This window comes from Procambarus clarkii, chromosome 14 (genome assembly GCF_040958095.1).
Source record: "Procambarus clarkii isolate CNS0578487 chromosome 14, FALCON_Pclarkii_2.0, whole genome shotgun sequence".
In the NCBI taxonomy this organism is placed as follows: Eukaryota; Metazoa; Arthropoda; class Malacostraca; order Decapoda; family Cambaridae; genus Procambarus; species Procambarus clarkii.
The window spans coordinates 42198917-42226280 of NC_091163.1; the positions used below are offsets into that span (position 1 = coordinate 42198917).

The following is a 27364-nucleotide window of genomic DNA, read 5'->3' on the forward strand; positions in this document are numbered from 1 at the left end:
TACCTTTGGGCTTACCTATCAGTGGGAGCACTGAGTGTGCCTTGCTTACCTTTGGGCTTACCTATTAGTGAGAGCACTGACTGTGCACCGGTTACCTATCAGAGAGAACACTATGGGTTTCCTGGGAGACCAGCGCACTGCAATGTACTAAAGTGCCCACAAATACAAAGTTTTAAATTTTATAAGCTTCTTCTCACAAATGAATAAAGCTTTGTAATACAGGCACTTAAAAAAAAAAAGGTAAACATACACACACACACACACATACGCTAAGGGGAGACAGGTGGAAATTGAGTACCCAAATGAGCAATAGAGACTCATCCCCCCTCTCTGGCTTCACTCTGTTAATGCTTTTTTGCTTTATGGCCTCTTGACCTTATTCGTTTCCACCCTTTCCTCTCCTCTCTTAACAATCTGGTTCCTTCTAGCCATTTCAATGTTGAATGGGAATCTTATTCCCTTCTTCCTTTTCTTGGCATTCATGTCCATAGCTCTGTGTCCAGGTTCTCTTTCTCTGTCTATTGCAAACCCATGCATAGTGGCATGCATGGGGGGCATACAAAACGCAGGCAAATCATAACATAGAACGAAAAGGCAATGTAAAGGACCTGGGTGTACTCATGTCGGAAGACCTTACCTTTAAAGAACACAATAAAGTAGCCGTCACAACTGCAAGAAAAATGACAGGTTGGATAACAAGAACTTTTCACACTAGAGATGCTATACCGATGATGATACTTTTCAAAACGCTTGTGCTATCTAGAGTGGAGTACTGCTGCACAATGACAGCCCCTTTCAAAGCTGGAGAAATTGCTGACCTAGAGAGCGTGCAGAGATCCTTTACTGCTAGAATCCACTCAGTAAAACATCTAAATTACTGGGACCGACTAAAGAGCCTAAATCTGTACTCCCTTGAGCGCAGGCGGGAGAGATACATAATAATTTACACGTGGAAAATAATTGAGGGGCTGGTCCCAAACCTGCACACAGAAATAACACCACATGAGACCAGAAGACATGGCAGGATGTGCAGAATACCCCCGTTGAAAAGCAGAGGTGCAACAGGTACTCTGAGAGAGAACTCTATCAACATCAGAGGCCCGAGACTGTTCAACACGCTTCCACTACACATAAGGGGCATAACTGGCAAACCCCTCACAGTGTTCAAGAGAGAACTGGATAAGCACCTCCAAAGGATACCTGATCAACCAGGCTGTGACTCATACGTCAGGCTGCGAGCAGCCGCGTCTAACAGCCTGGTTGATCAGTCCAGCAACCAGGAGGCCTGGTCGACGACCGGGCCGCGGGGACACTAAGCCCCGGAAGCACCTCAAAGTAGCCTCAAGGTATGCCCATTCACTTATTTTCCTACCATCCTCCTCCTGTCAAGAAAAGTGTCCTCATCTCTCTCTCCATCCATGCTCTTCGCATCAGTGACCCTCAGTTTCTTGATTCTGAAATTTCATATATTTACAAATCTTACATTGGTTACCCCTTACATTTTATCAACTATAACTATTCTCAAGCTAAACAAAATTTCTTTCATCCTAAACCTGCTTCCAACACTCCTAGCACTGTGCTCTGCCTTCCCTTCATATCTGAACTCAAAACTTTTGCTAATACCCTTCATCCTCTTGACATTAAGCTCGCCTTTCAACTAACACTCTTCGTAGTAATCGGGTTCACACTGCTCCTCCTTCTAATGCTGCTGGTGTCTACTTTATTTCCTGTTCATCTTGTCCTCTCCAATATTTTTGGGAAATTGGCCATACACTAAATGAGAGACTTAAGGAACACAAGAGAAGTGTTAAGTCTGCAGATGCAAACAATGCTTTTTTCTGTCATGTTAGGGATTTTAATGATCTTGTTGATTGGTCTTCTTCTAAAATAATCTTTCCTGCCTCAACTCTTCACTGACTCAGTCTTGTCGAATTGGCTCTGATGCACAACATATCTAACATGAACCTTAGTCCTAGCTTTGTTGCTGTTGAGTCTTCCCTTTCACAGTACATACTCAAATGTTCTACCCTTTCTAACAAACGTGACCCTACATAAGCCTTCCCCCCCCATTCCTTTTTCTTTTAGTTTTCTCTTTTTCTGGGGGAGCCCCTTCTGCTCCCCGGAGCTAACTGGGCTGATATGAATGTATTAGACCCTAGCATCAGTCAATACGCATGGAGTTCTAGGCCTACCAGGGACCACGAGCCAGAACCTAGCCCCCCTCAGAGAGGCACGAGGAGCAATGGCCTATAGAAACCCCCGTGTGGTTGGAAGCATTCTGTGTCTGCCATCGACTGGGTCAGGCACCCTGAAAGGTAAGAGCCCCAGAACAAAACCCCTGTTCTCGTTAAAATATTGCTACTGTGACGAGAATCTGTAATAGAGCAGTAACAATTCTAGCAGGTCTTGTACCAATCACATTAATAATAAAAAAACGAGAAAACAAAGTAAAAATCTGCTTGATACCTCGACAGTGTGAGAGCTTCGGGTAAAAACCAAAGGGAATAAAAACTTCAAACATTTAATATAACAAAAAATTACTTTAATTTTACACAAAACGATAAGTAACACTTAATGAAAACAAAATCCCTTATCGACTTGGCTTACACACAATCAAAAGATAAATATATACATGTGAAATTTACGTTAATAATATAGGTGAAGGCAATATTTTATACAAAATAGCTATGTGCATCTACAGTCACTCGGAGGTGAGAGTAGATGCTACAGCTATGAGTACTCGAAAGGTAATCTGACGCTCTGGAAGCTGGCAAGCCCTTATATATGGGGCGTGACGTCATATTTGGCGCGAATACTGGAGTTGGAGACTAGAAGCTGGTGGCTAAACGAGCGAGAGAGGTAGTCTGCTGGTAGCGTCTGGTCAACCGGCGAGACAGCAGATGCAGGTGTCTCGGGTAGTGGAGAAGGGGAGGCATTGTGTCTAGACAATATGTTTTGGTACATATTGTTGTCATTGATGTTGAATCTTGATGTTGTAGCATGCTGGTACGTTGGTGAGTAGGCGGTAAAGGAACAGGCAGGACCTACTGCTAAGTAGGAGATTACCGTAACAGCTCCTCCCTGAAGCCTGTTCCTATCACCTGAGATGCTGCTGTGGAGTGGAGAGTTGAAGTGAGAGGTTCTACCTCGTGGACTCTGGATAGTGCTTCGACGACAACATTGTCCGAGCCTTTGATGAAGATGATGTTGAGATTATAATTCTGCAAGTACAAGGCCCAGAGAAGCAGTCACTGGTTAGAGAACTGGGCCTGCTGCAGGAACCGAAGAGGATGGTGATCGGAGACGATGATGATGTAGTGCTGAAGGACCCAGCGAAGTATGGGTTGGTTGGAGAACTGGGCCAGCTGCATGAACCGAAGGGGATTGTGGTCTGAGGAGATGTTGATGAGATGGTAACCTTGTAGATTGGATGGTTCGTTGTGTGTTGTAACCTGGGTAGGATAATGAGTGGCTCCCTTATGACGGTCGTAGCTGGATGGGTTGATCCTATCTCGCTGCGGTATCACGGCACCCCTGACACCGGTGCTACTGGTGTCGACATTGAGGATGAAGGATTTCTTGGCATCTGGCAAGGGGAGAATAGAATTAGTACATAGAATTACGTAATCGTTTTAGCCGCTCAGATGAAATGGAGTGTGATTTTGTCTTAAGATATTTAGGCTGAGGGCTGGTAAAGTTGTTGAAAGGAGCATGTTTATTTGGATTTGGATTCGTAGGTAGGAGGATCTTTCCTGATGTCGGAAGTAGAGATAACAAATTTAGAACCATTGCAGTCAGGAGAAGCAGAATAACAAGGGCTAGACAGTACATGGAAGATGTTGGTTTTCTTACACAGGTCGCTGGAAAGGATGATGTCACAACTGCTGTGACTCTCCTGGGGATGTCCGCACTGCGGGCACTGCTTCACAAGGTGCGTCACAATGTTAGCAGCCGTACTGTTCTTGATGGGAACTGCTGTAGGAAACCTGGTTGTTGGACACGAGATATTACTGATATGGATGTTACTTGATCTTGTCTTGGGCAGAGGCCTGACACTCGATTATGAGCTTGTTGAATGGTTCCGAGAGCACAGGAATTGGAATCAGTGGTGCCTTGGGTATGGGAGAGCGTTTGGCTTACTTGCCATGTGTGGCAGGTATTCACAAAGGCCTTGACGTCACGAACCATACCTGGCCAGTAGTAGTCTTGTATTAGGGCATTATAAGTATTATTAATCCTGTAGTGAGAGAGAGGGTAATAGGCAAGACACATTGGAGCAAATGCTCTTTTGTTTATGATCTTGTTAATAATATTTCATGTACCTGATAATTGTTTTGTTGTTGTTGTTATTGGTTGAGAATAAAACCATGCCTCCCCGAGCCTTTGCTCGATGTGTTCACAGACGGGTCATCTCTCGGCTGGGGCTTTGTGACCAGTGCTCACCAGGTCGGCCGGGGATGGTGGGGTCTGTCCGTCCTTCGGGCTTACAGTACGGTTCGGGAGTTCGTAGCTGTCTAGTTTGTACAGTACTTCGGAGGGTTCGGGTCACTCGGTGCTCTACCATCCAGCTCCATTCGGACTGTTCTCTGGCAGTTCTTTGCCGGAACCATGGGGTTTCTCTTAGGTGTTTGACCTTTGGGGTTGGTCCCTTTGAGTGGTTCGTTTGCTGGATTCTCGGGGTTTGGCTAACCGTGAGGTTCATGTCCAAGTTGTGTCCTACGGCCTGCCGGACAGCCTGTCTCGGTTCATTCCTCTGTTCGCGGATCGGCCAGTCATCACCGACTCGTTTCGTTGGCTCTGCTGGATGTATGGACTACTGGCCATGGACATCTTCGCCTTGGCGTGGTCTAGGCGTTGCCCATTCTATGTGCCGCCCTTACCTGCCTGCGAGGCGTTCACTGTGGATGCCTTTTGGCAGGACTGGTTGAGGTGGGGGTGCCTGTTCCTCTTCTCCCGGTCCAGCTGTTGCTTCGGTTTCTGGCTCAGTTGGAGTCCATTCCCAAGGAGAGTAGTCCTCATGGTCCCTTGGTGGCCAGCCCAGCTTTATTTTCGGATGCTGCTTGATAGATGTCCGAACCCGGGGCGTTTTCCTGTGGTTCTACCTCTTTCAGCAGGTCGGACCAGTCCTGTACGTGACTGGTTCGGCCTTCTCCTTGGCTCTTCGCGTCAAGTATTTTGATGCGGGTATCACCATCTCTGTGGTGATCAGGTGGCTTTGTTGATGGTGTCCCACCTGCGAGCTTCGTCTCAGCAACAGTATGACGTTCCTGGTGTTTCTTTGCACCTTTTTCTTGCTCTTCATAGGTTGTCTTCTCTTTCATATCGGGTTGTCTTGTCCTTTCTTGGGTTTTCTGGACTACAGTTATTTGACGTTTCTTCCTGTCGCCTCATTTTGTGCTGCGCTGGCGGAGCCGCTCCGGCTTGCGTTTGGGGTGGACGTCACATCTGCCCCGTTCCGTACGCTTTCTCGTGTTTTATTTCACCTCCAGCCTGCTCATGCGTCGCCTGAGCCTTCCTGGTCCTTGATCAGGGTGCCCTCTTCTCGTCTTCTCCTCAGTTTGTGGTAGCCCCTTCAGTTCAAGTTTCGTTTTCATAAGCCATATTTTGTTGGCATAAGCCTCTGCGGGTCGGGTCGGGGAGTTTCTGGCTCTTCTGGTGCAGAGGTTTCTGCTCTTTGGTACTGGTGGTAGGTTTGTACGTTTGCAGCCTTTTTTCGTCCTTCTGCCGATGGTCGAGACGGCTGCTTTCCGGAGGGGTCCTTCGGTTCTTGATCCTTGATTGGTTCGGCCGGGGGTACATCCTGTGTTGTCCGGTTGCGCCTCTTTGCCATTATCTGCGTACTGTGTCTGGGGATGCGCTTTTGGGTTGATCCAGTTCCCCTCGTTCCCTGTTTCAGGGCTCGGTTCTCCGAGGTCGTCCGCAGAGTTTTTAAGTCTTCCAGCCTGCGGTCTATCCTCGCGCCTGTGCTGTTTGCACATTTACAGCTTTCGCTGTTGTGTTGGTGACGTCTAGGGCTCATTTCGGGAATAAGGATTTGAGGGTCGCACAGGTTCCTGGCCGCCCGTTCTTTGTGCGCGCGTCTGCTCCTGTGCGTTCTTGTATTGCCTTGGGTCGCACATTGCATTCTGTTGTCTTTGCTTCGCGTTGCGGAGTTTGTGGCAGCTGCCTCCCGGGTCAGCCCTTTCTTTTCTTATGCTTCTCTTTGGGTATGAAGCTCCAGGGAGCCGTAGGGGCTCCCTACAGAAAACCAGCGTTAAATGTAATGAAACACCATTTTCTGGGTGAGCCTCGAAGGCTCCCTGGGAACCCTCCCTCCCACCGGTCGGCAGTTTTTTCGCACTGGTTGAAGCTTAGCTTCCGAACTGATGCTAGGCAGCCGGCGCGGGCAGGTCCGGGGCTCCCCCCTCCCCCTCTTTGGGGGGGGGCTGCACAGACAATCGGCGGGGCAGTAAAGTGTGATGTTTCCTTGGGATTGTAGGGAGTTTCTAGCTCTCTGTTCAGTTTTCTGTTTTAGTTTTTAGCATGTGGGGTTTGTTTTGTTATGCCTACCTTTCTGGGTGCCTAACCCCGGTCAATGGCAGATAAGGAAAACCCCAACAATAAGGGGGTTTTCCAGGACCATTGCTCCCTGAAACCTCTCTAAAGGGGCCAGGTTCTGGTGCTGGTCCCTGGTCCCTGGTCCCTGGTAGGTCTGAACTCCATAGCTAATATCCCGGTCTAATATATCATACATTAGCCCGATAAGCTCTAGGGAGCCTCTAGGGCTCACCCAGAAAATGGCGTTTCATTACATTCAACGCTGGTTTTTTAGTGGAATGCGTTTTACAAAGGGAATGCATTCGGGAGTGATGTCCTGGAGGCAGACTTCATACACCTTTTCTAATGTAGATATCATAGAGCGCAATTTGCTCAGGAATCTGTACACTGAGAGGCAGGACCAGAGAACCGAATCTCAATCCACGCAAGTACAATTAGGTGAGTACACGTTCTGTCATTTTACTCTCATACTAACACCTGGTTCCTTCCTGAATGCAAAGTATTGACATTGTTTTCCTGCAGGTTCTGTACCCAGGAGGCTATACGGTGGGGGTAATGACGTGCATTCCCACGCCCCTGGAACACATGAACACACTGGGCCATGGTATTGTCGACCCACTTCTCACTCAGCTGGAAACTTCGGGTCTCAGGACAATATCTGCAGATGCTGCCCAGCAAGAATGCCTGAGGCAGCAGTTTACTGCAGTGCGGGAAGGAATTGATGCCATCGTTTTAGATGAGAAGAGGATGGTATGCACTCATTACAACAAATTACGTACTTGCATTGTGTTTTGACATATTTTATTTTAGTGAGTAAATTTAGTTATGCCAGAGTTTTTTACAGTGATTGTGTTTGTGATGGTGTTACAGCTGATCATTTATCTTGTGGTGGTGGTTACAGATCATCTTATGGTAGTGGTTACAGCAGATCATTTATCTTGTGGTAGCTGTTACAGTAAATAATTTATCTAGTGGAGGTAGTTACAGCAGATACGAATAATTGTACAGCAAAATAACTGTATTTTAGGTGATGTTAAATTGTCCTTTAATCCAGGAAGTTAACTTGTAGTGCATAACTTAGATTATTGTATAGTGGGGTGTATATATTTCATGTACATGTTAAGTAACATGTTGACCAAGTTATGTGAGACATTTCTTCCTTGTATTAGGCTGAGTGGCAAGAAGTTCGGCTAAAAGAGGAGTTAAGCCTCGTCATGAACCGGATCGAAGTCAAACGAAAAGAAATGGAAGCAAGAAATGCTTCTAGGGTAAGTGATGCCTATGTTTTATTTATAATAATAATAATAATCATAATAATAATTTTTATTCAGGTAAAAGTACATACATACAAAATGAGTTACAACAGAATATTTAATTTCTAGATAGAGCTTGTATATACTAAGCCTAAAGCCACTAATACCCACAGGGTTTTGGGCAAACACATTTAATGTTTCGGGCAAAGATTTAATATTAGATATAAGATTTCAAACATGGTATTTGGTAAATTCAGAAATAATTGTTTTATTCATGAATGTTTTGGTTTAGTGGTAAAAATAACAGGCATTGTGGATGACATGTATGTTCATTCATGTAAGCTACATGAATGAGCCAAGTTTCCGCCCCGCTCCTGTGCCACGTAAGTCCACTACGGGCTCACCATAGCCCGTGCTACTTGGAACTTTTTTAGTCCCAGTAGCTGAATCTAAAACAACAACAATCATGTTAGCATAACTTAAACAAATTGTCATGTGGCATTTCTCATGGAATCTGGCTGTAACAAGACAGTGTAACAAGTTATTTCATAACCTGTGTGTTATGAACCAACAGTCATAACCAACAGCAAATGGCAACTTTCTTGCTGCTTGCTCCTGTGAAGAGGGCCAAAGAGTGGCTCTCTGTAGCTAGCTGCACTGATGAGCAACATCAGCCCAAGGAGTAATTAATAACCTATCAGAGCCAGAACGTGGACTCCCTCATAGAGAGACAGAAATATCCAGTCGGTGAAGCAAAAGAGACAACTGCAAGGTTTACAGGTAAAAAAAAAAGAGAAATGAAGCAGCAAAAAGACAACATAAATGCTCCACTTATGTGCTGTTGATGCCCATGCCACCTCTTGGGTGGCTTGATCTTGATCAATCAATCAATCCATAAATGATCCACCTAGTAGTTAGAGCAAACCTACCCCTTGTTACTACTGCCAGGTGGCAGCCCGCTGGCAGCTGCTGGCTCTACCTGTCAAAAATCCTCAGCCTTAGGCTGATGTCTAATAGTTTGCACTGCTCCCTCAGTCACCTCAGTCTTTTAAATCCCAACTATTGGGAAAGATATATATATAAAATGTCGTACCTAGTAGCCAGAACACACTTCTCGGCCTACTATGCAAGGCCCAACTTGCCTAATAGGCCGAGTGATTTTCTTTATTTTCCATAAATTGCTTCCAATTGCTTTATTTGAATTATTATTATATTATACTAGGAACATAAATTATTGACTTAATTATATTGGTTTAGGCTAGGTTAAGATAGGTTAGGTTAGGTAGGGTAGGTTAGGTTAGGTAGGGTAGGTTAGGTTCGGTCATATATCTACGTTAGTTTTAACTCATATTAAATAAAATGAACTCATACATAATGAAATAGATTGGTCTATCATTTTATAAGAAAAAAAATTGAAAAATATATAAATTCAGGAAAACATGGATTATTAGGCAAATTGGGCCTTGTATAGTAGGCCGAGTACAACGTTCTGGCTACTAGGTACAGCATGCATACATACATTTTGGGAGCCGGTCGGCCGAGCGGACAGCACGCTGGACTTGTGATCCTGTGGTCCTGGGTTCGATCCCAGGCGCCGGCGAGAAACAATGGGCAGAGTTTCTTTAACCCTATGCCCCTGTTACCTAGCAGTAAAATAGGTACCTGGGTGTTAGTCAGCTGTCACGGGCTGCTTCCTGGGGGTGGAGGCCTGGTCGAGGACCGGGCCGCGGGGACACTAAAAAAAAAAAGCCCCGAAATCATTTCAAGATAACTTCAAGATACATACATACATACATACATACATTGGGGTGGTTCTAGATAGAAAATTATCACCTGAGGACCACATAAAGAACGTGCAAGGAGCCTATGCGATGCTTTCTAACTTCAGAATTGCTGTTAAATACATGGATGGCGATATACCAAAAAAATTGTTCACAACTTTTGTTAGGCCAAAGCTAGAATATGCAGCGGTTGTGTGGTGCCCGTATCTTAAGAAGCACATCAACAAACTGGAAAAGGTGCAAAGACATGCTACTAAGTGGATCCCAGAACTGAAGGGCAAGAGCTACGAAGAGAGGTTAGAGGCATTAAATATGCAAAAACTGGAAGACAGAAGAAAAAGAGGTGATATGATCACTACATATAAAATAGTAACAGGAATTGATAAAATCGATAGGGAAGATTTCCTGAGACCTGGAACTTTAAGAACAAGAGGTCATAGATATAAACTAGCTAAACACAGATGCCGAAGAAATATAAGAAAATTCACTTTCGCAAACAGAGTGGTAGATGGTTGGAACAAGTTAGGTGAGAAGGTGGTGGAGGCCAAGACCGTCAGTAGTTTCAAAGCATTATATGACAAAGAGTGCTGGGAAGACGGGACACCACGAGTGTAGCTTTCATCCTGTAACTACACTTAGGTAATTACATACATACATACATACATACATACATACATACATACATACATACATACATATATATATATATATATATATATATATATATATATATATATATATATATATATATATATATATATATATTTATATATTTACTTATTTATTTATTTTGTGGTCCACACAAGTGGACCACTCAAGTGGTCCGCACGAGTGGTCCACAAGTGGTCCGCACGAGTGGTCCACAAGTGGTCCGCACGAGTGGTCCACAAGTGGTCCGCACGAGTGGTCCACAAGTGGTCCGCACGAGTGGTCCACAAGTGGTCCGCACGAGTGGTCCACAAGTGGTCCGCACGAGTGGTCCACAAGTGGTCCGCACGAGTGGTCCACAAGTGGTCCGCACGAGTGGTCCACAAGTGGTCCGCACGAGTGGTCCACAAGTGGTCCGCACGAGTGGTCCACAAGTGGTCCGCACGAGTGGTCCACAAGTGGTCCGCACGAGTGGTCCGCACGAGTGGTCCGCACGAGTGGTCCGCACGAGTGGTCCACAAGTGGTCCGCACGAGTGGTCCACAAGTGGTCCGCACGAGTGGTCCACAAGTGGTCCGCACGAGTGGTCCACAAGTGGTCCGCACGAGTGGTCCACACGAGTGGTCCACAAGTGGTCCGCACGAGTGGTCCACAAGTGGTCCACAAGTTTACGATGTTGGGACAGAGTTCACAGAGTGGTGGAAAACTGTCTCATTCTATCTACAATTAATAGTTCCTTCATAAGACAAGTTGGATCACACAAATGGTCCACACAACAAGTGAACCATATGAACCAAACACCAGCCAGAATGGTCCACACAACAAGTGAACCATATGAACCAAACACCAGCCAGAATGGTCCACACAACAAGTGAACCATATGAACCAAACACCAGCCAGAATGGTCCACACAACAAGTGAACCATATGAACCACACACCAGCCAGAATGGTCCACACAACAAGTGAACCATATGAACCACACACCAGCCAGAATGGTCCACACAACAAGTGAACCATATGAACCAAACACCAGCCAGAATGGTCCACACAACAAGTGAACCATATGAACCACACACCAGCCAGAATGGACCACACAACAAGTGAACCATATGAACCAAACACCAGCCAGAATGGTCCACACAACAAGTGAACCATATGAACCACACACCAGCCAGAATGGTCCACACAACAAGTGAACCATATGAACCACACACCAGCCAGAATGGTCCACACAACAAGTGAACCATATGAACCAAACACCAGCCAGAATGGTCCACACAACAAGTGAACCATATGAACCAAACACCAGCCAGAATGGACCACACAACAAGTGAACCATATGAACCAAACACCAGCCAGAATGGTCCACACAACAAGTAAAGCATATTAACTAAACACCAGCTAGAGTGGTCCACACAAGTGAGCGACTGTGTTTCCATGATTTTCGTTCACTGATTTGTGGCACACGTATCTTTGTAAATTAATTTAAAGGCTGAAGCGTGAATAGCTAACTAATGTGTTGAAATCTTCTTATACACATTTTCTGTGATGAAACAAGATGAGTGAGGGTGGACAGATATGGGAATTCTGTACTGTAAACCTCACTTTACAGTGAGGTTTCACTCACTTTCGTCTGTGTTGTCATAGTTCAGTGACCCATGACTTTGAACATTTCAGATTAATAAATCATTTCTAAAACTGTTGTTTTAATAACTCTTTATTATCCTAATTAAACTAAACTAAATAAAACCAAAAATATACTATAATATGATAGATATCTGCTATTTGAGAAATTATTCACGTTATTGGCAGTTCACAAGTCCAGCGCGAGTAGACAAGTCTAATCTGTGTGCACACAACACCATGCTTGTTTTGTTCGATTTCGTCACCATAGTTCAGTGCCCTGCAACTTCGAAATAATAAAAATAATAAATCAGTTCTAAAATAAGTATTTTTTATAGCTCTAATTATCGTAATAATGTTGCTAAACTAAATGTACTGTATACCCTAAAATTATATAATTTGATGTAAATCGAATATATGAGAGAAATTTACATTACTGGATCTGGCTTAAACACCAGCCTACTTTAGGGTGTACGTATAGACCTAGTCTGCATTCGTACAGTATGCACCCGGTGGCCTTGGCTTTGTCTGTGATTGACGTACAGTATTTAACCTCTTGGGAAGAATAATTGTGGAATTTACCATTTTTTTACTACAGCTGTATTGTTATACAACAAAATGTCTCGGGCTTATTAATAGTGCCTTATTAATAGTGCCTTATTAATGCCAAAAGTGAAGCAATATTTTGCAAGAACTTGTAGGCGAAAATCAACCCGCACGAGCACAGCCGTACCCAGCACGAGCACAGCCGTACCCAGCACGAGCACAGCCATACCCAGCACGAGCACAGCCGTACCCAGCACGAGCACAGCCGTACCCAACACAAGAACAGCCGTACCCAGCACGAGCACAGTTGTACCCAGCACTGGTACAACAGCAGCCAGCACCAGCTCAGAAGCCGCAGAACCCACAGCAGCAGCGAGCACCAGCAAAGCTGATGCAAACATCTAAAAACATCGTGTGTGTGGCGTGAACAGTTAGAACAAGTGTTAAATTTAAGTGTGTATATAGTGTTAAAATTAAAGTTGCAGAGTAATTTTAGTGTACAATAGTTTTCATAAACTATATTGTAGTACTCAACATACAGCAGAACTACTTAATCAACACAGTGTTAACTGTATAATACACTACAGTATGTATTTACTGTACAGCATTCACAACTCCATGAGACTTCAAGATGGACATAACTCCAACAATAAGGTAAATAACAAATGTAACACAGTATTTTTAGTAGGGTAATAATATATAGGTACAGTATATAATATGATAATGCATTTTTATTGTGTACAAGAAAAGAGACACACTGACGCAAACGCCTCCTGAAGGTCACCTCTTGCAACGCTCCAACGCACTGGGGTTGGTCCCATATAGTACGTTGTACCTAGTAGCCAGAACACAGTACTTGGCCTACTATGCAAGGCCTGATTTGCCTAATAAACCAAGTTTTCCTGAATTTATATATTTTCCGATTTTTTTTTCTTATGAAATGATAAAGCTATCCATTTCATTATGTATGAGTTAAGTTCTTTTAATTTGAGTTAAAACTAACGTAGATATTTGACCGAATCTAACCAACTCTACTTAACCTAACCTAACCTAACCTATCTTAACCTAACCTTAACTAACACAACTAAGTCAATAATTTATGTTCCTAACATAATATAATAATAATAATACTTAAAATAATCCAATAGGAAACAATTTATTGAAAATAAAGAAAATCACTCAGCCTATTAGGCAAATTGGGCCTTGCATAGTAGGCCAAGAAGTGCATTCTGGCTACTAGGTACGACATATATATATATATATATATATATATATATATATATATATATATATATATATATATATATATATATATGTCGTACCTAGTAGCCAGAATGCACTTATCGGCCTACTATGCAAGGCCCGATTTGCCTAATAATCCAAGTTTTCCTTTATTAATATATTTTCTCTATTTTTTTTTCTTATGAAATGATAAATCTAACCATTTCATTATGTATGAGGTCAATTTTTTTTTATTGGAGTTTAAATTAACGTAGATATATGACCGAACCTAACCAACCCTACCTAACCTAACCTATCTTTATAGGTTAGGTTAGGAAGCCGAAAAAGTTAGGTTAGGTTAGGTTAGGTAGGTTAGGTAGTCGAAAAGCAATTAATTCATGAAAACTTGGCTTATTAGGCAAATCGGGCCTTGCATAGTAGGCTCAGAAGTGAGTTCTGGCTACTAGGTACGACATATATATATATAATAAAATATGGGTGCCAATGATGCCCTTCATATTCTTGTTTATCCTGAGGTGTTGTGTTCTTTTGGCGAGTGTCTAGGTGTCCTGCTTGGTCCTTACAATCAGGTTTAGCTGTGTGTGTAGCTCGGCCTCCTCCAGGGTTTGGCCCCACCAGAGAGAGTTGAACAATATATTCCTCCAGGGATTTGGAGCTTTCATTGTCACAGTGGGGTTGGGTGTATTTAACCCCAGTCGTTTAATTTTTGATGATGCCTTCCTGTCTGATCAGACATCAGGTGCTCTTCTCCAGAGTCTTCATTTGTGACATTCTTGAGCTGGATTTCCTTGATTTCCATCCATGTATACAGTTAGAGTCCTCTGATGTGTCAGATTTGCTGAGATTTCCAACTTCAAACTAATTTCAGTTCTTCGTGCAAGATCATGACCTCATTAGTTTGGTGGACCCTGCCTCATTTGACTTTAGATCAGCTTCAGTCTTTTGCTTTCATTATGAGGACCCTGATTATTCCAGGCATGTGGCCCTCTGTTTTTCTTGGGGGTGGGGCATGTCTTTTGTCATACCCAAACACTTGAGTAGTGAGAAGTGAGTTCTGTCTTTCAGGTGTTCTTGGGTGGTGCATCATTTGTACAACTGGAGAATTGTTTGTTTGCTCCAGTTTTTCCCATGGATATGGGTATGTGGCAACTCCACGTTCGACAACTTTTGCAGAAGATCACAGGTCTCATTTACCTTACCTTTGCCTTTTGATGACTCCGAGGATCAACATCCCCTGCGGCCCGGTCTCCGACCAGGCCTCCCAATTGGTGGCCTGGTTGGGAAAGCTTCAGGCTCTCCTGCAGAAGCATGGGTTCTGTTCTTTTGGCCCTGTTGGACAATTTCTTTGTTTGCAGCCTTCATCTTTTCTGGCCACGAATAAGATTGTTAGCTCCTGGAAGGGTCCCTTGGTGATTGATGCTTTGTTTGACCAGCCGGGGTATATAATTTTGTGATGTCCAGCTGTGGTGGCTTATCATTACGTGCTTGTCACAGGCTCTAGTGTGTTGGTGGGCTTTTATTTACCTCATGACAGAGCGTTTGTTGACATGGGCATCACCTGGTACTTAACCTAGTTGTGCTTACCTAGACAAACAAATGGATAGTTGCAGTATCCATTTGTTCGTCTACACAGTATCTGATGCATTGGCTTATCTTGGGGACTTTCCTCCAAGGGTGATAACCATCTTAGAAGTGCTAACAAACATTTGTACTTCTTCTGTACTCCTTATATCATCATAAGACCTGTCTATTAATCCAAAAGTTTTCATCGTGGGGTTTGCATACCCCTAGAACTGAAGGGTATGCATACTCGTACAACCTAAACTCTAAGGGCACAAGTAACCCTAGACCCTAAAAGTATGCGTATCCCAGAGATTCCCGTTGTGGACAACAGGTTCACAACCCCTAAGCAGCTTGACTTTCCTTTCTGTGATACAGGATGCTCACCCTCCATGTACATCTTGCTTATAAACATATCCTCAGGTGTTGGGCTTTGAGTTATGTTTATCTGCTGTGTTATACTTTGGGCCATGTGATGAGAAAATCTTGAGTTATTACAATGATTATTACTATGAATAGCTAATAAATGCTTACTAAGTTTCATGCCACATGTTTGACAATATTAGGATTCTCACCCATGTTGGAAGGTTGTAATTTTCCTTGATTGATATTGGCTATGTGCTTGGTGGTATATACAGTGCATGTGTATTTTGGGGGGATCCAGAATGTTCTCAAGAATTAAATATTACTACAGTATACTGTTATTGCATATCAAATGCAGTGTCATGGGACCCATACAAGGATATAACATGATCTCATTCCATTGGTGCATAGTAGAGAGGAGAGTGCAGGTATTCCTGTGATGTGCGATGCATCTCACGATTATGGCCTCTTGGGGTGGAAGTCTGGTTTTTAAAGTCTCCTTTTCACACACTTTCTCTGTGATATTGCAAGACATTTGTGTGCACAAATAGCGGCTGGTTAGCTTCTTGACATGTAAGAAATTTGGAGTGCACCAGGCCCTCGACACGATGTGTGATACTGCAATACCATAGAAACAGTAGAGCCTTCATGTTTACTGCACACCACTACAAAGTAACCATTCAACAACAAGCTTTAAAGGGCTGTTTGGAAACACATAAAAGGATTTCTGATTATGTGCTTTACCATGCTTAATACTCGTGTAGTATATTCAATCCTGGAACTTACTGATTGCACCTTGTTTATGTGTATACGTATAAATTAATGACATTGTTCATGTCGTCTCCAAACTTCGTGTTCAATAATTTATTGAACCTAAGACTGAGGGCTAGTTGCATGATATCTGTAATTCCTAGTGAATGAATATTTGTTAATATTTTAATTCATTCATGTGGAAAATGATTAATGAATTTTCTAGTGCTAAAGACTACAGTGTGGATGAAGATGTGCATTCTTCAAGCAATGAAAAGTGGTGTTAATAGTGGTGAATTGGGTGGTGTGACGCCAGCCTGCCGAAAACTTATGGCCGAGCTTCTCACAACACTCCACTCTTTATCATTCAAAGGTATCTCATTTGCATTGTAATGGAGGAATAGTGCTGAAACTTACGAATTACTCTCAGCATTTAAACCTGCGTTTGATTGTTTGTAGTCATAGTTTGGTTTTCAAACTACTAAAAAGAGCACAAGGTAGAGCCAAAACTTGTGTACTCTATTGTTACAAAAAGTGCACAAAATATCTACATCTATTTTATTTTCTAGAGGAGCCCCCGGTGGCTCCCTGAAGCAATATTGCTGAGATTATTCCATGCAAATGAGTCGCATCAGAAGGGGAGTTGTGTGTGGCCTTCCAGAGACTAGAGCCAAAACATGGCCCCCCCCTTACAGACATGCAGAGAGCACGTGGCAGTTCACCACCACACACACACAAAGCATCCACAAAAGTCAGAGAAGCTTTATAGACAACTGTAGGAATAACAGAGTCCTAAGTCCTGAAATTGCCAAACAACTCCGCAAACAATTCACACAGAACAAGAGGAACGTTCAAAATTAGCACAAAATGCAGGGTACCGAATGCCACCACCTGGCGGGACAGCTTCTGCACACAGCCATCTTCTTGCTTAGTTCACGTGTTGATGTCCAGCTGGGTTGTACTGTTCCGGGTCTTTTAGACATGGCAAGCCCCTCATCTTCAAACTAAGTGCTGGTTTGTTCCTGCCATTTCTTTTGTACTATGTTCTGTATTTAAATTTTTGCCTCATGTGCATGTTTTCTATCTAACTCGGTGTGTGGACTTGGCTTTTGTTGTGCTTTTGGCTGCACCCTGGGTTCCTTCCCAGGGTGCCTATTAGTGCTAATCTTGTATTGACAAAAATGTCTTCTTTGGTGTGTTTGCAAGTTTGCCTTAGGATGCCAGGCCACCAGGGCCTGGCCACTATAGCCTTGCTTAGGGCTATTCACGAGAGTCTGATTACTCTGTTTGGGCCCTTGACTGGGAGCATTCTGTTGGTTGTGCCGAGGAGAATGGGGCTTGCATGTTATGACATGTCATGGCCACCAGTTGTAGCCTGGTTGTTTTGGCTGTGCTTGGCATCTGTCTTCTCATAAGCAGCCTCAGTGTCTTGGTGTCCTGCTTGGCTAACTGCTTTCAGTCCCTGGTAATCCCTCCGTGGGTCTTTGGCATGATTGGTTCAGCACATCCAGCCTGCACTCGTCATGTGCGAGTTTGAAGGGTGCTCATTGTCTTTGCTGCCTGACAATGGTTGTTCTTCTGCCTCTGCCATGCTGCCTGTTGGGTCGGTGACACATACAACTCTGAATCCTGTGTGGTTTATTTCCTCAGGGTCTCTGTATTGACTGATTCATCTTCCAATGCAGGCAGCTTTCTGCATTAGCAGAAATTCTGAATTTAGGCAGCTGCCGCTTTGCAAGCTAGGTTTGCTAGAGTTAGGAGTTTGTGGCATTGTAATCAGTTGGATTCCCCAAAGTTGCGCCCTTTGGTATTTAGGGATCTGGAATTGGAGGTGTTGGTGATCTCCACCTGGACTAATTCTGTGCCTTTTCTTTCTTCCCCTGTGAGTGTGGTTTGTCCTGCTTATGGTCTTCTTCTTCTCCCTCCTCCATTCTCACTTCTGGTTACGGTTCTGAAGTGTTTGAGGGTTTCAGAGTTGGAGCATCTTATCGCTTGGCATTGGTAGAGCCGCTGCTGCTTGCATTTAGTATCAACTCTTCCTTGGCAGCGTTCTGCAAGATTTCATGTGTTTATTTTTTTTCACCTCTGGCCAGTTCATGCTCCTCCTGAGCCATCTTGAATCGGTGTTAGTCTTCTTCTCACCTTGTTTTACTATTTTCCATTTTCAAAGCTGTGTTTTGTGGGTTTTTGCCTCTGGCTGTAGGGTTGGGGAGCTGCAAGTTCTACTCCAGAGACAGGGATTTTGTTTCTTTGGCCCTTGTGGCTGGTTTGTTTATTTGCAGCCTTTTCCCTCTTTTCTGCTAAAAAACAAGTTAGCAAGCTTTTGGAGATGTCTGTTGGTGATTGATGTTTGGTTAGTCCAGCTGGGAGTACATCACTTCTTATGTATGGTGTCAGCTATACCTATACCCTACAGGTCACTGGTTCTGCCTCGGTAGTGCCCTGTTCCAAGGCTTATCTTTCCCAGGTCATCTACAGTGTCATCAAATGTAGCCATCCTGAGGTCTACCCTTGGGCCCATGATGTTCACAAGTATGCCTGTGTTCGCCACACTTTTCTCCAACATGTGCTGTGCTGATATTCGGGGTTGGGAGGTTTTGGTGTTCAAACAGGGTTCTGGCAACCCAGTATTTAGTTAATGTTTTTGGTCCTAGTCGGTCATGTGTTGCTTTGATCAGTGTCTCCTGGTGTGGATTCTCCTGTTTGTCCTTGTGTGAAAGGGGCCAGATAGATTTTGGTCTTGGTTCCTAGTAGACCAAACAGATCTCTCGTGTCTGATGTGACCCATTTGCATAGTGATCTCAGCAAAATAGCTTCACGGAGCCACCAGGGCTGATCAAGAAAAAGGCATTTCATTACATTTAGTGCTGGATTTTTATTTATACATTTATTTTTTATTTATATATTTTCTAGGGGGAGCCCCGTCGGCTCCCCGGAGCTATCCAGGCTGAATGGATATGTATAACTTTCTGGCATCAGTCAATGCACGGAGTTCTTGCCTACCGGGGACCACGAGCCAGAACCTGGCCCCCCTCTAGAGAGGCACGAGGAGCAATGGCCTATAGAGACACCCCCTTATTGTTGGGAGCATTCTATGTCTACCATTGACCGGGACAGGCACCCAGAAAGATAGGTGCTCCAAAACAAACCCCCTATTCTGGTAAAACTATTGCGACCGAAGACCGAACAAGTGGACAGAACTCCCCAAACGAAAATTAGCAAACAAGCATGACGTCATCATGTCGCCGCACCGTTGTCTGCACAACCCCGCCTCCCCGGGAGGGAAAAGGGGGAGCCCCAGACCCAACCGTCGGCGACCCAACCTACAGTTCTTAGGCTGATGGGAATCTGGTGCAGCCGTGCCTCTGGCTCCAGTTTTTTGTTACAGCTCTGTGCCTTGTGGTGTGGGCTGTCCCTTCAGGTGGTGCGTGAGCCGTGAGTGTTATTCTACGGTACTCGGGCTGCATGCGCCTATGGTCTCCTTCCCTAGGTGCCCTGTAAGTACTGCCCTTGGGGCTTGGGGCCACCTTCCACAAGTCACCTTGGGATCTACCTCCGCTGTGCAGTTTACTGTTTGGTATTTGGCCATCCTTGGGGTCAGCTGGGGTTTTTCTTACCCTTGTTTGTCTCTGGGTAGGAGGTAGTTTTCGTCACTGGCAGGGGCGCGGGGTACTGCACAGCTAGTTTTCACCTATGACAGCGGCCGGCTTTGTTCCACCTGGGTACGTTGTCCTCTTGCAGGGTTTTTCTTTTGTTTTTGTTTTCTGCCTGGTAGGGGGGGTCTGCCTTTGTGGTCCCCCATCGCTGTTCTTGGGGTGTATATATACAGTGGCACCTCGATTAATGAGCGGCTCTATCTACGAGCATTTCAAGTAACGAGCAAGTCACTCTCAGAACATTTGTCTCTACTAACGAGCTTTTCCTCGATTAATGAGCGTTTCTGCTGGTTCTCGGACACCTTTTACAACAGTTTTGTTGTTGTTTCACAAGACGAGTTTTCCACATGACGAGCTCGGTGCCGGAACGGTTTAAACTCGTTAATCGAGGTGTCACTGTAATTGTATGTCTATATTTGTGTGTTTGGTGGTCCTCCCCGCTTGGCCCCTGTGAGTGGACACGTCCCGGGGGTTCAGCTTTAGCAGTTTGTTTGGTAGACTTGGGCGCCGGTTCGCAGTACCCTGCCTGGGCTTCCCTTATTGTGTATCCATGACTAAGAGCCCTGGGAACTACGTGGTCCGATGGATGTGACCCTTGAGTTCCCCCATCCCTCGCGTCTTGCGAGTTTGAAGGTTGCTCTGTCCCCTTGTCTCAGGGTGACACTCGCCTGTTTTGCCTCCGTCTTGCTGCCTGTTGGGTCGATGATTATTTTGACCCGGAGTCGTGCGACGTGTGTTGTCTGTACGTGCTCCTGCTCGTCCAAGCCACTGATAATGATGTGCGGGTGCAGGCAGCTGCGGCGTTGCATGGTAGGTTTAGGTTGCTGCAACACTCTAGGTTGGTTAACCATTTTGGTTAACCCCTCAACTTCCCGGCTTCCAAATATGACACCCCTCCCCCCCCCCCCCCAGTGTGCAAGACATAAACTCTGGAAAAAATTCTTTGTTTTTTTTTTAAGTGTCAAAAACCCTACCCTGAGTATGGATATGTTAACAAAAAGTCGAAATTGTACTTACTTTGTCTGCTAAGTTGTCCATAAGTTCACGCGTGACGTCATCAATCCCTGGTCGCCTGTGACATATACCCCTGGGGCCACTAGCGCGCCCTGCTCAAGATGTACCAGTTGCCACGAATATATTTTTGTTCATTTTTTGCGCACCGTTGTCCGAAGTACTGTCATCATCCGTACTGTCCGAAGACACTGTGTTACATGCATGACACATGTGTACACATATGTTGCACGTATTTCCCATGCATCATGGTAATTTATGTATACATACAATCTATTTACCCACTATACACTATCACACACTATATACATTCACCATCAACACACTCAGAACTCCGCAAGTGTCAGCTGCCACACCCAGCCAGTCTCCCTCACTCCTCCATCATACTGTTATTGTTTCTATTACACTATTTACACATGTTATGTATACCTATCTACATGTTTTATTCACCAGAACTATGCAAGTAAGCCAGTATTGTGTCCAAACTTTACAGTGACCACCATACATGGTATGAGAAATCACACAGCAGCCAGCAGACGACGCTACGATTATGTCACCTCCCTCACCAAAATAACTCCTCCCAACATACTCCTGTTGCTGTTATTACACTATATACACACATTGTTTATACCCATGTACAAATGTGTTCACCATAGCGAACCACTAAGCTAGTATGGTGAGCAAAACAAGAGTGGCTGCTACACACACAGTGAGGCTACCTCGATTCTCTCCTTCGCTCCCTCACCACAATTCCTCCACCCACAATACTACGCACATATGTACATGGGTATATACACACATTGAATATACCCATGTACAAATGTGTTCACCATAGCGAACCACTAAGCTGGTATGATGAGCAAAACAATAGTGGCTGCCACACACACAATGAGGCTACCTTACCTTGAGGTTACCTTGAGGTGCTTCCGGGGCTTAGCGTCCCCGCGGTCCGGTCGTCGACCAGGCCTCCTGGTTGCTGGACTGATCAACCAGGCTGTTGGACGCAGCTGCTCGCAGCCTGACGTATGAGTCGCAGCCTGGTTGATCAGGTATCCTTTGGAGGTGCTTATCCAGTTCTCTCTTGAACACTGTGAGGGGTCGGCCAGTTATGCCCTTTATGTGTAGTGGAAGCGTGTTGAACAGTCTCGAGCCTCCGATGTTGATAGAGTTCTCTCTCAGAGTACCTGTTGCACCTCTGCTTTTCAACGGGGGTATTCTGCACATCCTGCCATGTCTTCTTGTCTCATGTGATGTTATTTCTGTGTGCAGGTTTGGGACCAGCCCCTCTAATATTTTCCACGTGTAAATTATTATGTATCTCTCCCGCCTGCGCTCCAGGGAGTACAGATTTAGGCTCTTTAGTTGGTCCCAGTAATTTAGATGTTTTACTGAGTGGATTCTAGCAGTAAAGGATCTCTGCACGCTCTCCAGGTCAGCAATTTCTCCAGCTTTGAAAGGGGCTGTCATTGTGCAGCAGTACTCCACTCTAGAGAGCACAAGCGTTTTGAAAAGTATCATCATCGGTATAGCATCTCTAGTGTGAAAAGTTCTTGTTATCCAACCTGTCATTTTTCTTGCAGTTGTGACGGCTACTTTATTGTGTTCTTTAAAGGTAAGGTCTTCCAACATGAGTACACCCAGATCCTTTACATTGCCTTTTCGTTCTATGTTATGATTTGCCTGAAGTTTTGTACGTGGTTTCCGTTTTTATATTTTCATTTTTTCCGTAGCACATGAGCTGGAACTTATCTTCGTTAAACACCATATTATTTTCTGTAGCCCATAGAAAGACCTGATCTATATCTGATTGGAGGTTTGCTGTGTCCTCTATGTTGCCTACTCTCATGAAAATCCTAGTGTCATCTGCAAAGGATGATACAGTGCTATAGGTTGTGTTCTTGTCTATGTCCGATATGAGGATGAGAAAAAGTACTGGAGCAAGCACAGTACCCTGCTGGGTACCTGGGTACTACTGCTAGGTACTACCCCGGCTACCTCGACTCTCTCCCTCGCTCCCTTAGCACAAGTCCTCCTCCCACAATACTATGCACAGTGCTAATTATCACCACAATCCTGCTGTTATCACAATACTGGTCACTAAATCCTGTAAATGAATAATTGAGCACAAGTTTATTTTGTAAAGGAACCTATGAAGTCGTTTGAAGATTCCTAGATGGACAAAATAATACTGTGGTGCTGTGGCTAGTGCTGTGAACATCGTGAACAGTATTAAATCACTAATATTTGAACATTGTACACAGTCATTATCACACTCAGGCTCTTCTGTAATACTCTCATGGCTAAATAATACAAGTTGTATACAGTATATATTTTGACATTATTAGGCGATGCTGTGGTCACAAGCTGAACAGCAGTGCTGTGAGCTCATGCTGTGTGTGCCAGCCTTGGTTGCTCACTTAGTACTGAGGCTCTGACACTCGGGAATGTGGCCCAAGATTTTTTTAAAGATGGCGTCTGTTTACAAGAGCCCTGAGGAAACTGGAGGCATGTTGCGCACCCCAGACGTGGGTCAGCAGGCGCGTTGCGCAGTTTAAGGGTTAAGGGGTCCGGACTTGTGGGATAGGTGTTGCTTTGGCTCCGGTTCCGTCCGCTCCTCCTCGTCCTTTCCCTTCTGTTGTGCATACTTCCTTCCCCTTGCCTTCCAGCTCCGAACTGTAGGCGGGTTTTGGGGTTGGGGCAGGGTCTGGTTGGGTTGAGACTCAGACGATCTCGGGGGGTTTTCCTCTTCCTGGGTGGCGGTGGGAACTTTCGAGCCTGTTCCTCCAGCCGTGCTGTATGGGTCTGACCAGTGGGCTCCCTTCCTTAGTGTTTTGTACGGCTGCCCCGGCTTTTACTTGTGAGACTGGGGCTTTGGGGTGAACAACTCGGCCCCAGGTCCTGTTGTAGGGGTTCCCGGGGTTGGGGGGGGCTGCCTGGTGGGGGGGGGGCTTAGGCCCCGTTTTGCCCTGCTTGGGGTTTTATACCCTTAGAGCGAGGCTTGCAGTTCCTCAGGGTGGGTTTTTTCCTTCCCCCTCTGCATTCATTTTGGTTCAGGTCTACCCCTCCCTGAGTTTGGTTCCGTGTCCCTTCAGGTCCGGTCAGTTCCGTCCTTCCTGGGGGTGTTTCTTTCCCCCTTTCCTCACCTTTTTTGCGCTTATGTCACGTTGCTATTCCCTTCGTTCGGGATCTTTGCACGTCCCTTGGTTTGGGGTGTCTGGGCCCGTATGTGCCTCCGTGCACTTATGCTTGTTTGTCACGGTTTTTGTTGGTTCGTGAACCTCTTCGGTGCTTCCCATGTTCTTGGAACGTCTGTTGCCTTTCGGTGAGGTTTTCCCTCAAGTCCTTCTTTTGTATTCCCAACGTCTCTCCTTCCTGTTTAGGTATTCCTTGTGTTCGTTGTCTGGCCTTGTACGTATGTTCATACACCTTGCTGGTGTGTGTACAATATGTGTACATGCGACTGGTGTACTAGCCTCGCCGCCCGGAAGACGCGGTGGTGCGGTTCGTACCTTGGGCGCTGGGGCCGGGGTGATTGTTTTCTTTCTGGGCAGTGTACACGTGTGTTGGTGTTCCATGTTCCTTTTCACGGATTATACGTCGTTTTCGCTCCTCTTCTTCTGGTCATAACCCCCTGGATACTTGGTGTTCTGAGGCGAGTGTGGGGCGGCGCTGAGTGGCGCCTCCTCCGCCTCTGTCCTGCATGATCCTCGTCTTCTACTGGGCACGCCCCTCTGGTCATTCTCCACTAGGGATGCTCCTGTTCCGTTTCACGGCTCAGCTGTGTTGTGACATGATGGCGTCTGTTTTGCAGGTGAGATTATACAGTCTGGCATATCTGTCGGCAGGATGCTGGTTCTCGGTGTTTGTTGGGGTACTCGCCTGGTTGTCCTCACCTCGTTTTGCTTGTGGGGGTTGGGCTCCGGCTCTTTGGTCCGCCCTCTCCACTGTCAGTCATCAGGTGTACAGCTTCCTGGGCCTGCTGAGTTCTCTTTTTTCTGAAATTGCATCTGTGTATGGAGTCTCCCTCCACCACATCCCTTCCTCGTGCATTCCACTTACTGCCTACTGACACTGCAGCTGTTCTGTGTGTCTGTGGCTCTTTGGGTACTCGGCTTCTGCCTGTGTCCCATGGTGCGTGTACCGGCCGTGTTAAATGATCCATCCTTGTCTACCCTGTCGCTTCCCCCTCTTGACAGGGTAGCATCATTGGCTCCTAGTAGGGGTGTTAGGTGTTGTGTGTTTTGCTTGGTCACTTTGCGTGTTGTCTTACAGTGACTACTTTGTCCGTGTTTTTTGTTCTTGTTGTACTGGGAGGTGCTGCCCCGCATTTCGGTGCTTTTTTGTTTCGTTTTTCGGCGCCTGGTTTTTTTCTCGATCTTGAGGTTACTGCTCGTCCGGGTTGGTTCATTTTCGGCTCGCCAGAATTGGATTCCTGGTTCCCTGGCGGCCGATCCTTCTGGTTTTTGCCGGCCTTGTTTAACCCTTAAACTGCGCATGGCGTATATATACGCCCTGAGTAACATGTCCCATGGTGTGCATGGCGTATATATATGCCATAGGGTGCCAGAACTGATTCGAATGGCCCGCGGCTACACGGGGTTCACAGTAGCTTCCTCAGGGCTCTTGTAAACAGTTGCCATTAAAAAAAAAAATCGTGGGCAATATTCTCAGGTGTGAGAGGCACAGTACTGTTGGAGCAACCAAGGCCGGCGCACGCAGCATGAGCGAACAGCATTGATGTTCAGCTTGTGACCACAGCATCGCCGAAAAATGTCAAAATAAATATATAATTGTTATTATTTAGCGATGACAATATTACAGATGACCCATGACTGTGATATAAATAACCAGGGTTGTGATAATAGCAGGATTGTTATAATAATTAGCGCTGTGGGAGGAGTGATGCTGAGAGATGGAGGGAGACAGCATCGTTTACTGACTGTGTGGCTAGCTATTATTGTTTGCATTCACCATACCAGGTCAGTGGTTCTCTATGGTGAACACAAATGTAGATACTTATATATAATGTGTGTATTAGTGTAATAACAGCAAAAGGATTATGCTGGGAGGAGCCATATGGGTGACGTAGGTGACGTCGTCTGCACGATTTGTCTAGCTGTTTAGAGGGTGGCCACTATGCTCTTTGGGCGCACTACATGCTTAGGTGTACAGTTACGGTGCATAAAACATGTAGATATTTATATATAATATGTGTATATAGGGTAATAACACTGCAAACAGTATTGTTGGGGGAGAAAGTTTAGTGTGTGTGACCTTGAAAGAGTGAGGGAGCCGCCAGCCGCCATCTGTGTATAGCGACGACTCTTAGAGCCTGAACTAACTATATCAGCTTAGCTGTACAGTTGTGGTGAACAAAATATATACATACTTATATATAACGTCTGTATATAGTGTAATAACATCACAAATGGTATTATTGGGGAAGAAAGTTTAGTGCGTGTGTTGAGGGAGTGGCAGCGAGTGGCTGGCTGGTGTGTGGCGGTAACTCTTCATTGCTTTTCGACTCTCAATACCAACTTAGTGGTTCGTTATGGTGACCAAAACATGCAGATACTTATATATAACCTGTGTATAGAGTGTAATAGCAGCAAAACTATTTGTTTATTGTTTTATAAACATAATAATTGAATCACTAATATGCACATCATACTTTTGAGTATAGGGATTATTCACCACTTTTATTATATAAATATATTACAATACACACTATTGAATAATATTACTGCAAAAAAACTAAGAAAAAATCAGTCGGAGACATTGAAACAATTAGGTAATAATATCTTTGTGGCAATTCCCATCTGTCAGCGCGGGTGACACTGACCGGGTCTGACGACCGCTCTGTCAACGCCCACTTTTTGCCAGACTTCCTCGGTCAATTGCGCCCAAAATATGTCGCCTACGATTTTTTTTTTCCGTGCTCAGGGGACACAAATTAATATGTTTAGAAGACGAAAAAAAAAATTTTGAATTTTTTTTTTTCTTGCGCACAGGGGTGTAAATGTCCCAAGGACCCCTGAGCAGTGTAAGGGTTAAGGGCTCTGTTTTCCTCAGTTCCAATCCTGAGGGTCTACCCGCAGCTCTGTCTCTTTGCGGGTAGGTCCAGCCTTGTTCGGGGCTGGTACGTTCTTCCCCTCGAGTCTTCACGTCTGGGGTTTTTGTCTCGTGTTCTCGGCGCTGGTGGCTTTATTATTGGTCTCCCGCCTGCGTGCTTCATCTCGTTGGCAGTGTGTGGTTCCTGGCGGTCCTTCTGGTTTTCCTATCTCTGCGAAGGGTTCTTCGGTCTCTGATAGGGTTGTCTTGTCTTTTCCCTCGGGGTTGTTCCGGGACTGTCGTCTGGTGCCGTGTACTGTTGCCTCGTCTTGGGTGGTGCTGG

The 27364-nt window shown here is 45.1% G+C and overlaps 1 protein-coding gene across 2 annotated transcripts in view; it reads left to right on the forward strand.

Annotated features, from left to right (window-relative positions):
- LOC123770912 (roquin-1) overlaps positions 1 to 27364 on the forward strand; it is a 121875-nt gene that overhangs the window by 68538 nt on the left and 25973 nt on the right. The window contains exons 8-10 of one of the 2 annotated variants that reach the window (XM_069324545.1): positions 7060 to 7287; positions 7707 to 7805; positions 16530 to 16676. In XM_069324545.1, coding sequence (XP_069180646.1) covers positions 7060 to 7287; positions 7707 to 7805; positions 16530 to 16535 — 333 coding nt within the window. In that variant the 3' untranslated portion in view covers positions 16536 to 16676. Of the gene's footprint in view, positions 1 to 7059; positions 7288 to 7706; positions 7806 to 16529; positions 16677 to 27364 lie in introns of those variants that run through there. The other variant, XM_045763092.2, reaches the window with a different exon arrangement.